Genomic DNA, 16,438 nt, shown 5'->3' on the forward strand with positions numbered 1-16,438 from the left:
TAACTCCATACCTAGAAAAATAATACACTTTTTTAAAAAAATGCTTCATAGGGCCAGGGAGTTAGCTCAGCAGCATAAGCGCTGCCTGGCAGGCATGAGATCATGAGTTTGATCTCCGGTACCACCAAAAAAAAAAAAAAACTTTATATATAGCATAAAACAACTAGTGCATAGTAGATACGTAGTTGATGTTGGTCAATAAGGATGACCTTAAATAATATTATTTTCATTTTCATAGTGAACAGACTTAGAGCATTATGACCTAGGTTATTATTTGTAGAAAAAGAACTCCTTGTTTTACAGTGTGTGCCTCATAGTGGGTTTATGATTCATCTAGTTGGCTAAGCAGTATCTTGATTGCTCCTCTTTTCTTTTCTCTTTTTTTGTTATTGTTGTCGTCATTGTTGTATTTTCAGTGTTGGCAATCAAACCTCAGGCCTTGTGTATGCTAGGGAAGTGCTGTATCAGTGAGGTATGCTCTAGCCTCCTTAAGTTTTTATTTTTGCAATAGTATTTACAGAATTATTACAGTATCACAGAGAATACAAATATTTACCTAGATTTCCCAAATGCTAACATTTACTCTATTGTTTTCCTTATAATATGTATTCAGTATATTTAATATGCATATATAATATATTATATATACAGTTGCCTTTCAGAACCATTTGAGAATTAAATTGAGACCTGTGCCCATTTGTCTTTAATGTCTATCCCATAGCCCTGAAAAAGAACTGGAGATTACATTGGTATAATACTTTAAGCTATATACCTTATTCAGACTTTACCAATTAACCTAACAATATCCTTTATAGCAATAAAAATTTTTTGACTGCTCATGGTTTTTTTGGGGGGGTTGCAGGAGTACCAGGGATTGAATTTACAATCTCATGCTTGCCAGGCAAGTGCTTGTGCCACTGAGCTAAATCCCTGGCCCCAACTATTCATGTTTTAAACATTGTGGTATGTTCTACATAACACTCATCGTGGCTCCTCTCCCATCTCAGTCTCATGTTTGATTCCAAGAGTACTCTGTCCCCTGACTTAGTCATGCAGGTGAGGCAAATGGCTTGATTTGATTTTCTTTCTTTTATGTGATTCAGTGGAGCAGCGTGACTTCATTGGAGTGGACAGCACAGGAAAGAGGCTGCTTTTCATGGCTAATGAAGCAGACTTGGATGAAGAGCTGGTCATTAAGGGATCCGTCCTGCAAAAGTAAGCCTTAGGGATTTTCTTGGCAGTTCTTTTTGTCTTAGCACAAAACAAAACCACCCACCATGGAAAAGAGGGAACAAAACTAGATTATACTGTGCGAAATTGACAAAAGTATTTGTTTCTTCCATGAAGAAGATAAAGGCTTTTTACACTGCACAAACTTAGTTTTCCCCCATGTCTTTTCTTGCCAAGGTAGAGACGAATGTTATGTAGGAGTAGGGCAAAGTAGCAGTGTAGACCCTTTAAAAAGAAAAAAATTATGACAAAAAACACATAACATAAAACTTGGCTAGCTTATCTGTTTTTAAGTGAACAGTTTATTAGTGTTAAATATGTTCACATTGTTGGGAAACAGTTCTCCAGAACTTTTCCATCTTGCAAATATGAAACTACCTCATTAAAAAACAATTTCCCTTTCCCTACTCCCAGTAAGGCCCTGTTAAGAATTCTGCTTTTTGTTCCTGTTAATTTGACTACTTTAGGTATGTATGTGAAACCATAATATTTGTTTTTCTGTGGCTATTCCATTTAGTATGTCTTCAAGATTCATCATATTGTGTACCATATGACAAGATTTTCTCCTTTTTAAAGCTGAATAATATTCTATTATATGTTTATATTACATTTTGTTCATCTACTCCTCCACTGGTAGTCATTTGTGTCACTTTGACCTCTTGACTCTTATATGTAGTGCTGCTCTGGATATGGGTATGCAGCTATCTCTTTAAGACCTTGTTTTTAGTTCTTTTGGGTATATACCCAGAAGTGGGATTGAACCCAGGGCTTCACACATGCTAGGCAATCACTCTACCATTGTGTTATATCCCTAACCCTACTTTTTAAAATTTTATTTTAAAGATAGTAAAATACAATGAAACAAGACAGAATAAAGCCAAGCAAGACAGTGCAGTGAAATTGGTACAGAACTTCAGAGCAGGATACTGGGATAACAATAATAGGTACCATAGTATATCTTGTTATCTTCACAATAGTTGCCCATTCAATCAGGTATAGAAAAATCAAACCACAAACAGAACACTATTAAACCAATCAAGCTGGGCGTGGTGGCTCACGCCTGTAATCCCAGCACTCGGGAGGCTGAGGTGGGAGGATCATTGCGAATTCAAGACCAGCCTGGACTACAAAGTGAGCTCAAGGCCAGCCTGAACTGCATAGCGAGACCCTGCCTCAAAAAAAAAAAAAAAAAAAAAAAAATCAAAACAGAATATTGAATAGAGCAAAACAGTTAATCAGAACAAAGCAAAACAGTGAAAACAATATTGACCTTCAAAGACAAGATATAAGGAAATCCCCCATATTTGCTGTATTTCATACAGTCATGCTCCCAAGAGATGGTCAGACCTCTGGCCCCAGGTCAGCATAATAAATCAAACAATACAAGCACTTAGTTGCTTTATGTACCTTAGGTTGCTATCAACTCCGGCTGACCTCGAAACCATTCAGTTTTGGGTGGGTGGGGGCCACACATGACATTTGATTCTCAGCCTGGACGCAAGTAGGCTCACAGGAGACAGACTTACTCTCTTGCTGGCATACCCACAGCTCGTACCACTTACCAGGACAGCTGGCTTGTTGCTTTCTTGGTTGATCCCCCAAGTTCCAGCATGGCTGATTCTTGGGAGATGCTGACTTGTTCTTTCCTTGGCACCCCCCAACCCTATTTTTAATTTTTTTAAGAATTTCTTTTTCCATAACAGTTATACCACTTTACAATCTCACCAACAGTATATAAGGGTTCCAGTTGGTTTGGTTTAGTTTGGTTTGGTAGTAACCATTTTAATAGGTGTGTAGCACTATCTCATTGAGAACCTTCTTTTAATAAAAGGCTGGGTTTTAATACATAGGCAACCCAGTTGCATTTTCTTTAGGATGATTTTCCTCAGAAGCCACCTACTCAGAACTCTGCCTGATACTAGTACGTAAGATTGTTCAATAAATATTTGAAGCCCAGGTCAAGTGAATATGAGATTATAAGAAAGTATCTTATTTTTTGCCTTTACTATCTATGTGCAACACAAGAGATAAGAAATGTTTCAGAGTACATAGTTTAGTGAAAATCAAGCTAAACTATCTTCATTTAAGCCCAGTTACATGTGTAGTTAAGAATTCTTTTAAGTGTCTTTGTCATCTCATCTGTAAAATGGGGTTTATAATCATAGGAGTATCATGTAGAATAAATGAGAAAATACATGGTACATAATTAGTATGATGACTGTTACCTAATTTTTTAAAATTCAGATTATTATCATTTCTAAATGAATAAATAGCTGTTGGAAATACTGCATAATATCACCTCTGGGTTACAATGGTTGTTTCAGACTATATCACAGAACTTGTTACAACTACTTTCCAGTTAGAAAATAAAAGTAAAAGCAGAAGTTTTAACCTCAGCAAGCAAAGGAGGATAATTAAATTTTTTTTTTTTTACACAACTGGAGAGCACTCTGAAGAGGATAATTAAATTAATAAAAGGAAAGAAACTATTCAGATGAAGAACTGAGAGGCAAAAGTAAGGTCCTAATTCTACTCCCCAGCAGGCTAAACTGATATGTTAATAACATCCCCTAAATCTGGAAAGAAGTGAACCAAATACATCTATACTTTTTTTTCCTGTGTGTGTTTTTTTCCTTTTTATCGGTACTGGGAATCGAACTCACGACTGCCTGCTTGCAAGGCAGGTATTTATGCCGCTGAGCTAAATCCCCAGCCCCATCTGTACATTTTCAGCCTCTTATAACAAGCAGAGGGAATAGTTACTGGGGAATAAATGATGAAGTAGGAAAAATGAGCAGTGAAGCTGATGCTTTAACAGAATGAATATCTGAGTTTAAATGATGGATATATAACATAGCACAGTGGTGTAATATGCTCCTAATTTTGTGGAATGAACCAAAAACATTAACAGAAACTCAGGAAAGAATTTGCCTAATAACACAGACTCTATAATATTTTACCTGTGTTTCTTATACCCTCATATTCCTCCTACTCACATTCTGAGTAGAAAAATACAGAATAACCAGCACTCACTTGGGTAGTTAGTCACAGACATGAGGTAACAAGAGATATCAAAACATAAAATATGTCAATAGAGCCTTAACTAAAACATTAAAAAAAAAAAAAAAAAAAGTACGTGTCAGTAGCCAGATATGGTAGTGCATACCTAAAATCTCAGCACTCAAAAGAGGGAGAAGGGAGGATAGCCAGAAGTTCAAGGCCAATTTGGACTATGTGTAGACCCTGTGTCAACAAACAAATTTAAGAATTAGCATCAACTGCATAAACAAATGGAAGGTAAAAAAATGCTTTGTAAAAACCTGAAAAGATGCCCCCTGATTGACATGTTTTGAAATTTTGTTTGCTTCTCTCTTTTTTTTTTTTTTTTTTTTCTCTTTGAAATAAAACGGATTTGGGGGGAAAAAAGGCTGAACAAATAAAAAATAAATTAAAAAAACATGGATTTTTTAAAAATCTGAAAAGATTGGAAGACACAGTCATGGTAAAAAAAAAATCTGAAAAGAAACCATTACTTAAGAAATAGAAGAAATATCCTTACAACTATAAAACAACTTATTAAAATGTGAATTTTTGTCCCTGATTTAATCAGTTTTACCTGACTAATTAATCTTATTGGTTGGCCATAGTTCTGGCCCACCTCATGCCCACCTTGCAAGTTCCCATGTTTCCCCTCCCTTAGACCTGCCTAAACTATGGTTTTACTCTGTGAAAGTCCCTAGAAAAGACAGGGCCTTTGGCAACCACTTAGGACCCCTGTCTCTCTTAAGACAGAAGCTTTTCTTCTCTCAATAAATATATTCTGCTATTTAAAAATAAAATGTGAATTTTATAATTTTATTATCTCAGTGATGAGATAGTAAAACAATAAAATGAGGTTTAAAAGGGTATAGCTGAGCATGGGATGTATGCCTGTAGTCCCACCTTTCGGAAGGCTGAGGCAGAAAGATAAGAGTTCGAGGCCAGCCTGAGCTATGTGCATAGTGAGACCCTATCTCAGAAAACAAAAAATACTCTAGAACTAAAAATAAATTGAAGAACAATTAAGAATGATGGAATTAATTCAAAATATCAAAGAACAGACAACACTAAACATTAAATTATTCGTATATAAAGAAATGGTTTGATAGATTCAGTTATTTAAATGAAAAAAGAAATGGTTAAAGAAATTAGAGCAAGCAGGGTATGGTGGTACATGCCTATAATCCCAGCACTCCAGAGGCTAAGGCAAGAGTATTGTTATGAGTTCAAGGCACTAGACAAGTGGTGGGGCTTATCTGCTTCAAAATTCAACACAATGAAGAAAAAAAATTCAACACCGTGGAATCTAGGGAGTGGGTTATCTCTGGGGAACTCCCCTAGGTTTATATCCTTAGGTTTTTCCTCATTTATCTAATAGCACACTTAAAAATCCTTGAGACCAGAGATTTAGCTCTGTGGCATAAGCACCTGGGCTATAAAATGAGCTCAAGGCCAGCCTGAACTGCATAGTGAGACCCTATCTCAAAAGGACAAAAAAATAAAAATAAAAAATTTCAAAAAGAGCTGAAGCAATTCACTCTTCCTGTGAGCTGATGGAAGCTATTTGGGTTCTGGGAGAAGAAACAAAAAGCCAATTCACACACACACACACACACACACACACACACACCCCTCATAAGCAACAGGCTAATTCAGAGGAACACAGGCTGAGTTGTTAGTAACGTAAGTACAAGCCAACTTAATGCTTGTATTGTTTGATTGACAACACACACACACACACACACACACACACACACACACACACACTCCACCCTCATAAGCAACAGGCTAATTCAGAGGAACACAAGCTAAGTTGTTAGTAATGTAAGTACAAGCCAACTTAATGCTTGTATTGTTTGATTGACTTTGCAGGCCTCAAGCTGGTAGTCACCATTATTGAGAGGATAACAATATGTAATATAGCAAATATGGATGATTTCCTTCTGTCTTGTTTTGAAATCCAATGTTATTCTCACTGTTTTTTGTTCCATTTTATTATGTTTTAGTCAATGTTTGTTTTGATTGGTTTTATTCTGTTCTATTTTATTTATTATTATGACCTTTTTTTGAGCCAGTGCCATGTGAAGGCTAACGGGGGGAGAGCCAGATACCAGCCATCTCTTGTAAGCCATTCATGGACTGAGAAAGAGGAGGGCAAGAAGTTAACAAGAAGCTATGACCTCCTATGATTTGGCACCATGTGAGGCCTGACTGGGAGAGCCAGACACCAGCCCCTTCCAGTGCACAGGCAGGGAGACAACAAGAGCCAATGTCATCTCACCTCCCCATGCAACTGGCTGATCCAGAGAAACACAGGCTATGATAATAGCTAATGAGATAAAATACAATTTAATGCTTGTACTGTTTAGTGTTTCACTGATTTTGCAGGTCTAAGGTTGCTAGTCTGATCATCTAGTCAGAGGACAATATGCAATGTAGCCTCTTTGGGGGAATCTCTCCTTCTGAAGGTAGTGGCCATTGTTAATTCCGTATTATCTTGTTTCAAAATCTTGTATCATTCTCACTGTTTTGTTTGGTTGGGTTTTATTCTGTTTATCTTGTTTGATTTTGTTGTATCTGATGGCATGGGCAGCTATTTTAAGGATAATAAATTATGGTAGCCATTTTGGATTTACTATTTTGTTTTGAAGTCTTATATTGCATTCATTGTTTTATTTTTATTGGTTATATTCTGTTTCTGTTTTGTTTGATTTTACTATGTCTGAAGGTAAGGGCAGCTATTCTGAAGACAACAAAAGGCATTATGGTAACCATTGTTGATTTCCTGTTACCTTGTTTTGAAATCCTGTGTCACTTACACTGTCTTGTTTTGCTTTATTCTGTTTTATTTTGCTTGGCTTTATTCTCTCTAAGTGAAATTTTAAAATATTTTTAAAAGGGCAGCCAAGGAGAACAGAGAAATGAATGGAGGAAAATATCATCAGTGAAGTTTCTCATCTCAGCATAGTGTTACACACCTAAAATACCAGCAAATGGGAGGCTGAGGCAGGAGGATTGCTATGAGTTCAAGGCTAACCTGGCCTACATAGTGAGTTCAAGGGCTGCTTAAACTACACAGTGAAACTTGATCTCAGAAAAACAAAAAAGATAAAAATAAATAATGAAAAGGACCAGGGAAGTAACTTAGTAAATATTTCAGGCTGGCCTTGAACTCATTTTGTAGATCAACTTGCAGTGATCTCACTGCCCTAGCCTCACAAGTAGCTGGGGATTGTAAGCTTGCACTAAAAAGTAATTTAGCTCTAGATTCAATCCCCAGTACCACCAAAAAAGAGAAAAAGTTGAGTTTTTACACTGAAGAAAAACAATTGTTCACTAAAATCGATGAAAAGAAACATACCAAGCTTGTTCTTGTGAAATTTTGTTACTCTGATAACAAAGGTAACAAATTCTCACAAGAGTTAGGATATCATTCACAAAGTTATTAATTTAATTTATAACTTGTTAACAGCAACACTGGAAATTTTCTTGGGTGGAGAAATGCATTCAAAATTCTTAAATCTATATATAGTCAAACTATCAATCAGGAATGACAATAAATAATGACTTTTCAAATATTTGCTTCCTATGTATCTGTTCAAAAAGCTCCCAAAGTACAAACCCCAGACCCACTCATTAAGAAAGAGAAAGATGTAAAAGGTAGGAAAAAAAGGCATCCGATTTAGAAAGAAAAGGTGAGTCTCCAAGGTAATGATGATGAGGGGCTTCAGGAGATCTCACACACTCGTCATAAATGGCAACCCAGACCAAAGCAGGGCTGGTCAGAAAGTTTTGGAAATGGTTTCCTTAAAATACTACTCAGAGTTCTAGCCGAGCGTGGTAGCACATGCCCATAATCCCAGCATTCGAGAGTTTGAGACAGGAGGATCACTATGAGTCATGGTCAGCCTGGACTACATAGTAAGTTCAAGGCCAACCTTAACTGGAGACCCTCTCAAAAATAAAACCAAACAGGGCTGGAGATTTAGCTCAGCGGCATAAGTGCCTGCCTTGCAAGCGCAACGTTGTGAGTTCAATGCCGGGTACCGAAAAAGTAAATAAAGTAAAAATAAATAAAACCAAACAAATAACACATAAGATTGACTTTTCTTTTTTTTTTTTTTTTAGTCTGGTATTCATTGTCCTTTCCTGTTTTTCCCCACTCTACATAACTACTAATCAACTATGTCTATAGATTGCCTATTTTGGACATTTAATAGAAATGCAGTCACACAAAATATGATCTTAAAAAAATATGGCCTTTTGTGACTGCTTTCATGTGGCATAATGTTTTAAAGGTTCATCCATGTACCACATTAATACTTCATTTCTTTTTATTGTTAATATTGCCTCACATTATAGCTGCATCACATTTAAGTTGTCCAATGAGTTAATGTAGGCATGATTTTAAATCATCTTTTTTTTCTACCAAGGAGTCATGTAGGATTTCATTATCCAGAATTTTGAAGGATTCCCAGAAAGAGCATAAAGCATACTTCTTTCCTGAGAAAACATCTCTGCATATTAACGAGACAGGACCCACACTATAAAAAAGAAAAATAGGCACATACCATTTTTTTATTGGATTAAACTAGAGAATACATGAATATTTCAGATTATTAAGCTTTTTAAAAAACATAGTTCTCATAATAAACACACAATTTTGTTTGCTACCAAATTTGGTAAATAGTTGACTTGGTAGGTAATGTCAGTGGAATAATTTAATTTCACATTTTTTCCTATGTCCAGTAATATTTTTCCACATTGTTGAGGTTTGTTTTGTTTTGTTTTTAATGTTGCTTGAGTTTTAGACTTGCTAAATTCTCAGAGGAAGTGATCATAATTTCAAATCATATTTGGTCTCGTGATAAATTCAGAAAAGATAATGAGTTCTAATTATCTCTGGTGTGAGGGCCATGCACTATGCAACTGACATTGCATTCAAGAGTGTTCTTTATAATTTTATGATAGCAATCTGAGTGCCATCAAAACAAAGCTTTCTGCCAAGTCAAGCCTCAGGGGTGCTAGTGTTATCAGGTAGCTCCTTCTAAAAGTGGCTCGCCAACTAATTTTGGGTTGCTTGCTTCTCCTTTTGGAGTTGGTTTCCAGGTTCTTCTCATCTTGAACAAAAAATTGGATGAATCAAGGAAAAAATAGTAGCAAAGTGGAGAAACTGGCTCTGCAGAGCGAGCTTGGGCCAAGTAAAAAAGGAAAAAGCAAGATAAAAGTACACCCTGGAGGATACAGGGTGGGCTCTCATGAAGAAAGCCACGATAGCAAGCTCTTCTTGGCATCTGCATCCTTTTATGCTGTCCAAATCTTGAGGAAACCCATGAGAACTTCTGTATATGGATCCTTAGAGGTAGTGCTAGGATCCCACGCCTTAGGCTGACATTAGGTATAGGCCATCCTATTAATTTGGCTAAGGTCTCAAGAAAGTCCACATATAGATAGGGCTTTGGGAAGTGTTTTTCACATGTGTTCTAAAATCTTGTAATTAACAGGTCACACCTACTTCCCCAGCCAGCTTTGCTGTACTATCTCCTGTCTCATTTCCCCAAAGAGACGTAAATCCCTATAATTCTTTATGGGGTGCTGAGAGAGTGGAAATTTTCTAGAGAAGTAAGTCAAAACAAAATGAAGTATTTGAATTGGCTTTCCCATGATGTCCAGGATTACCCAGGGTTCCTTGGAAGATATGGTAAAGCCCATAAAAAGAGGTGTTGCAGGTCCCCCTTGGCCTCTTCAGTCATCAGAGCAGGAAATGAGGATTCTGGCTGGCCTAGTTCCTCTCTGGGAACAGGGACAGTCGAATCTTTGATGCCACTAGTCAGGTGCATTAGCTTTCTCACATACAGAGAGCTAGGCCCAGATGGAGGCTTGTTGTGATCTCATGCCCATTGTCCAGTCCTCTTACACTTGAAACAGGAACCTTTTCCTTGATTGTTCCTATGTTTTTCCCTCAATGATGCCAGGTGAGTTAAAGCATTCCCAGTTGTGACTGCTATAATCTTAGCCTTTTTTTTTTTTTTTTTCCCGTCACACCTTGGGTCCCAATTGTTGAAGGGCATAAAAGGCTATGTCCAGCAATTGGGCCATAGGTGTCTGAAGGGTTTGTAGCCTATGCCAAATATCTGGGACAGACTGACAAATGAAATAATGTCCACTAGTGCTTCTTTCTCCCTGAAAGATGGATCTATATTAGTATATTCATGAAAAACTTAATGTATTTCTTTACCTCCTTGGTAAGAGCAGCTAGCATGTCAAACATCATTCTTAATCCCTCACTAGTTTTACATACCCAGTTTGGTTCTATTGAAAGAGAACTAACATTTCCAGAGTAGTTTTCTGCCCTTTTTAAAGCATGTTGTTCATTTGCATAGCTCCTAATCTCTTTTACATCTGTAACTGAAGGGGCCTGATTAATGAGCCTGGGGACTATAAGGAGAAAGTAGAAGACACCTCCCACTGTCATCAAATAGATCACAGAGACCAACATCACTCTGAGAAATAAGTGAGGGTTCCAGGACAGGGCTGTCCTCATAGTTTTTGAGCCTTTCCTGCAATAGTCACAAAACTAGTCCAGTGTGGTGGTACACGCCTGTAATCCCAGCACTCAATAGGCTGAGGAAGGAAGATTGCTGTGAGTTCGAGACTTGCCTACGCTACAAAGTGAGCTCAAGGCTTAGTGCTTCCTCTGAGTGAGACCCTGTCTCAAAAAGATTAAAAAAAAAACAAAAACAAAAACAAACTTGCACATAATTCCACCTTTTATATTTTAAGCAGAAACAATGTAACAATAGTCTCATGATTCAAAGTACCATCCCATGTCCATCTTTCACCACCTTGCAGTTTGTACTGAACCCAAACCATATTTTAAAAGTAGATAAACTGACTGGGAATTTAGCTCAGTGGCGTAAGTTCCTGCCTGGGAAGCACAAGGTCGTAAGTTCGATCCCTAGTATAAAAAAAAAGTAGATAAATTATTACTGTTTTAGATTGTCAGGATTAAACCTTTCCCTCTCATCAAGAATACGCTGTAGTAGCAAAATTGGTAAAATCCCTGTGGTGGTGAAGTTTAAGAGATTTCCCATTGACTTGATTTGGGGCCCATAAAAATGGAGACAACTAGGACTTAACTCCTTAAGATGGATTCCTACACAGGAGGAGGAGACTCAAGGATTCCACAAAGCGTCCCTGTTGAGACCTTACACAGACTAAACAGATGTCTCTATCTGAATGATGCTGGCATCATTCAGCATAAGAAGAAAGTCCCACAAGGGCTTTTGTCCCCATATTTGGTCCCATTAACTCATTAGAAGGAGGCAAAGCTACTTGTTGGCCTTACCTAGTCCCTTAATTCCCATGAAATAAGCGCAGAACTTCCCCATGCAAAGTCTCTTGATGATTCTACTTAACCAGAATAGAGCCATTTGGAAAAATTTACTCCAGTAGTTTAAAAAAAGAAAAGAAAAGAAAAAACCACACACAAGAATAGAGATGGCTCTTTCATATGGTTATGGTAATTAAATTTGAAATACTATTTGTTCAAGGTTTTTAATTATCTGCACCTATTAGGAAGAAAGCCATTCTGACTATAGTCCCAGGAGGGATTTAAGACAGAAAGGAAGCAGATCAGCTAAAGCTGGTTGTTTTAAACAGGCACCCTCGGCCATTGCACTGTCTCAGCAAAAGTCTTAGGTGTTTCCTTTTATTTTGCCATGATGCTGGTGATGGAACCTAGGCCTCATCCATGCTAGTTTGTTTTTTTGGTGTTTTTTTTTTTTTTTTGTGCCCGGAATTGAACTCAAGATCTCACATTTGCCAATCAAGTATTTATACTGCTGAGGTAAACCCTGCCCCACCCCGTGTTTCCTTTTAAACTGAACAAATTAGATCCCCAGTACCAAAATAAATAAATAAATAGTATCATAAAATGAACAAATTGGGCTGGGAATATAGCTCAGCAGCACAGTGCCTGCCTAGCAAAAGAAGTTCCTCCTTCTTTACCAATATCAGAGACTTAGCTTGAAAGGCCTGTTAGTAGAAAAGAAAAGAAAAAAGTAGTGGCAATTTATGTAAGCCCATGTCTAGCTGTATTATTCCATGTAGGTTCTAAGCCTATTTATTAGTACCACCCACACCCAGGATAGGGCACCCTTTATCTTAGCATCATGTCAAAATACAAACCGAAGGAGCAAACAAAATTTCACAACTGGCAGTAAGTTGAGACCAAGTTAACTAAAAACAAAAAATAGCAAGCAAAACACAAACTAAGAAAAGGCATTTACAAAACTGAGGTAAGTGGAGACCAATTTACCAGATTAATTTCCAAAAAGATTAGCAAAGTACAACAAACAAATGCCCAGGCAAGTACAGCCAGGCCAAATGAGTGTAAGCAGATAGAAAAACAAAAGCCTACTATCCATTCCCTCATCCCTATAGCCTGGCCAGGAAGCCCCTCCCTAGAGTTTTGAGATGAGTTCTCCAGTTCCCAGTTTAGGATGACACTGAGAGAAAGAAGGAAAAAATAAAAAGCCTCATTGTGTCCAACATAAGCTTTATCCCTTGCTGACTTGCAAAACGTTCATGGATAGCTCCTTTTAAAAGTGGCTCATTAAATAATTGTTACTGGATTTTGGGTTGCTTACCTCTCCTTCTGGAGTTGGAATTCAGGTTCTTCTAGTCCTAAACAAACAATTGGATGAAATTAGCAAAAAACTGTAACAAAGTTTATTTGATAAAAAAATAAAATTGAAGAATGAGAGAGAAACAGGCTCTGTGGAATGAACTTTGACCAAATAAAGGAGGAAAAAGCAAGATAGTATTGTGAGGAAAGCCACAATATCAAGCTCTTCTTGGCATTTGTATCCTTTTATATCCAAGTCTCAAAACCCAGGAGAACTTCTACATACAGGTCCTAGGAAGTGGTGCTGGGATTCCATGCCTCAAGCCAATGTCAGGTCTAGAGTGTTCTATTGAAAACCGTTCCGAGTTTTCAGGAAAAATCCAAGTACAAGGCTTTGGGGACTGTTCTGCACATGTGCACCACAGCCTTGAAATTAACAGGTCATGTCTGCTTCCCCAACCAGCTTCGCCATGTCCTAATCTCCTATCTCACTAGGGTTACCTTCTTTCTCTTAGTTGATCCTGGCCATCAGAAAAGACACTGCTGCTGCTGCTGACTGTGATAATTCTTTTAACCAACAAACGAGCCCCCAAACTCAAGTTTAAAAAATGAGGCAACATATTTTAAAAAGCAGCGCTGATGTATTTTATCCTGGGCCCAGCGACACAGTGCAGTTGGAGATTGTAAAGGCTGTGTGTGTTGCTCCTTTATATTTGCCACCTTTAAGTACATATCACAATTTACAAAGTAAGGGGCTCATGGGCGTGGATCGGAAAAACTGTTAATGAGGAAGACCTTTGTTTTCCTTAGCAGAGGATAGAGTAGTCTACCAGTAATTAACAACCTTTTGTTACCTTATTTTAGCACCACATCTGTTATTTGTAGAGGGCAACAATGGTTAACATATCAATTAAGTTAGGTTTTACAATTCTTTACAGAGGAGAGCATTGATTAACATGTCCATTAGGTCACCCAGAGGAAAAACACACATATAGAACAGTAGGCCACACTACAGGTATTTTGGTATAATACAAATATAACGAAGTTCTTTTTGCTAGTGTACAACAATAATGAGAGCAGCTATTGTTTTTCAAATATTGTGGGAGGCACAGTATTAAAAGGCTTAGTGTATAATCTTTACAATAATTATGAAGTCGATACTATTATTATGCCCATTTTACAGGTGAGGAAGCACTGAGGACTCAGTTAGAAAACAAACCAAGGAGCCAGTTGTATTCATGCACACCTGTAATCCCAGCACTTGGGAGGCTGAGTCAGGAGGATTGCTTTTGAGTTCAAGGCCAGCCTGAACTAAACAGCCAGATCTTATCTTCAAAAACCAAAAGTAAAACAAAATAAAATCTTGGGCTGGGGATTTAGCTCAGCAGCATAAGTACCTGCCTTGCAAGCAGGCGGTTGTGAGTTCGATCGCCGGTACTGATAAAAATGAAAAAAGACAAAAAAAAAAAAACCCAAAATCTGGAACAGGAAAATAGGAAAGAGAAAGATGGAAGAAAAGAAGAAAGAGAAATCTATCGATCCACCTGGGTATAGTGACACACCTGTAGTCCCAGCTACTTGGAAGACTTGAGGCAGGAGGATCAATTAAACCTATGACTGTAATCAGCCTGGGTGCTGAGTGAAGGTACATCTCAGAAAGAAAGAGAGGGAGGGAGGAAGGAAAGGGGAAGAGGAAGAAAGAGAGAGAGAAGGAAAGGGAAGGAGGAAAGAAGGGTCCTAATAAACTTGTCTGGATGAGTGGGACGCTGCCTAGTAGCCAGCCATTATTAAGGATCTGCAATCCAGGTCTTTGACAGTTTGTGGTAAATGTTGGGATATAGAACAGGTAAGCTATTTCTAAAAAGGGCAAAATGGTAAATATTTCAGGCTTTTCAGATATATGATCTGGATTGTATTTATTCAACTTTGCTGTCACAGCAGAAAAGCTTCCATAGATATGGATATAATGAATTAATGTGGCTGTGTTCTAATAAAACTTTACAAAAAGGGTAGCAGGTCCATGTAACTGACAGACTTTAGTTTGTGAATTCAACTGAAGAATGGTGGAGGGGAGGATGATGGGAGCCTCGTTTATACTGCTTGTTTCTTTCTTTAAAATTTGTGTATGCTTGCAACATGTAGTAGTTACATTCATTTTTATGGAATATATATATATATATATATATATGATTGAATACATATGGTTTATGTATATGGTCATTTTATTCCACTCCCCTTTTCCACGAGATCTGCTTTCACTGTGTCCTAGAATCTCTCCCTTATTTTACTCTTTAATTTACATTTTATGGCTGGGTTTGGTGGCATACACCTATAATCCCAGCACTCGGGAGGCTAAGGCTAAGGCTGGAGAATTGAAGTGTCCTGGGATTTTGTAATTAGCAGGTCACATCTACTTATCCAGACAGTTTTGCCACCCCCCTAATCTCTTGTCTCAATCAGGCAGTCTGGCAACTTTACTCCAAAGGACCCAGATTTTTAGGACCTCATTGGACTTGACCAAAATGAACCTTTCCCTCATATCTAACTGATGCTTTTCATCAATTGTAGAGACTTTGTGTGTAGTGAGGGGGAAATGTCACTAGTAGAAAAAGTATGGAGATTCAAGTCTAGAAAGTTTGGAATCTAGTCCTGAGACAAACCAGCTGTGTGGCCTTGAACAAAATCACTTTGTTTCTCTAAACCTCAGTTTCTTCAACTGAAAGTGGCTCAGTTGTTTTTTAAAAATATCCTTCTATTGCTGTGAGTTCAAGGCCAACTTAGACTACATAGCAAGACCTTGCCTCAAGAGACCTAAATAAAACCCTCTCTAAAACTCCTATTGTTTTTCTGACAGACAAGGCAGTTTTTTCAGACATGCATTTTTAATAGTTCATAAGTAGAAGATAATTTGTTCCAAGTACTTAGAAGAAAATCATGTAGCTTTTTCCCAGTGTCATGTTTTCTTGTGAGTTCTGGTCAAGACTTTTTCTTGGAAGAGAAATTTTAAAACAAGCTCCCAATGGAGTTTTTTTAAATGGAATCCAATGTTTTACTGTTTCATCAGGGAAGGCTTAGACATTTACATCTGGAGAAATAAGTAAAAACCTCAGTCATGGCCAAATCTCTGTTTCTGGGAATACAGATGATAAAAATGGTCTAAGCCCTTGATTATTTTCTTGGTATGGTAAGTCTTGAAATACTATTTACCTATAGGCTGGGAATGTACCTTAGTAGCACAGCACCTACCTGGCAAGTACAGGGCCCTGAGTTCAGTTCCTGGTAAAAAAAAAAAAAAAAATACTATTTACCTAAATTAGTACCTCATTGATACTAACCAGCCCTAATAATTCTTAATACTTCTCTAATTGCAATTTGGAACGGGGTTGGAAGGTACAGAATAACTTTGGAAGCCATGGTCACAGTCTTTTCTCTAGGTCTTGTCCAGAGTAAACACTGAGACTTTTTTATTCGTACTCTTCTATATTTTTATTTATAAAACGAACCCCCCTATATTTATAAACGAACCCCCATATCAATATC

The 16,438-nt window shown here is 37.5% G+C and overlaps 1 protein-coding gene across 2 annotated transcripts in view; it reads left to right on the forward strand.

The window, feature by feature from the left end:
- Eif2b3 (eukaryotic translation initiation factor 2B subunit gamma) overlaps positions 1 to 16,438 on the forward strand; it is a 143,740-nt gene that overhangs the window by 79,457 nt on the left and 47,845 nt on the right. For both annotated transcript variants that reach the window (XM_003461892.5, XM_004999915.4), the window contains exon 5: positions 1,104 to 1,215. In XM_003461892.5, the coding sequence (XP_003461940.1) occupies positions 1,104 to 1,215 (112 nt within the window). The remainder of the gene's footprint in view (positions 1 to 1,103; positions 1,216 to 16,438) is intronic.

This window comes from Cavia porcellus, unplaced genomic scaffold (assembly GCF_034190915.1).
Source record: "Cavia porcellus strain 051 isolate PalLab524CR breed Dunkin Hartley unplaced genomic scaffold, mCavPor4.1 scaffold_25, whole genome shotgun sequence".
Lineage (NCBI taxonomy): Eukaryota > Metazoa > Chordata > Mammalia > Rodentia > Caviidae > Cavia > Cavia porcellus.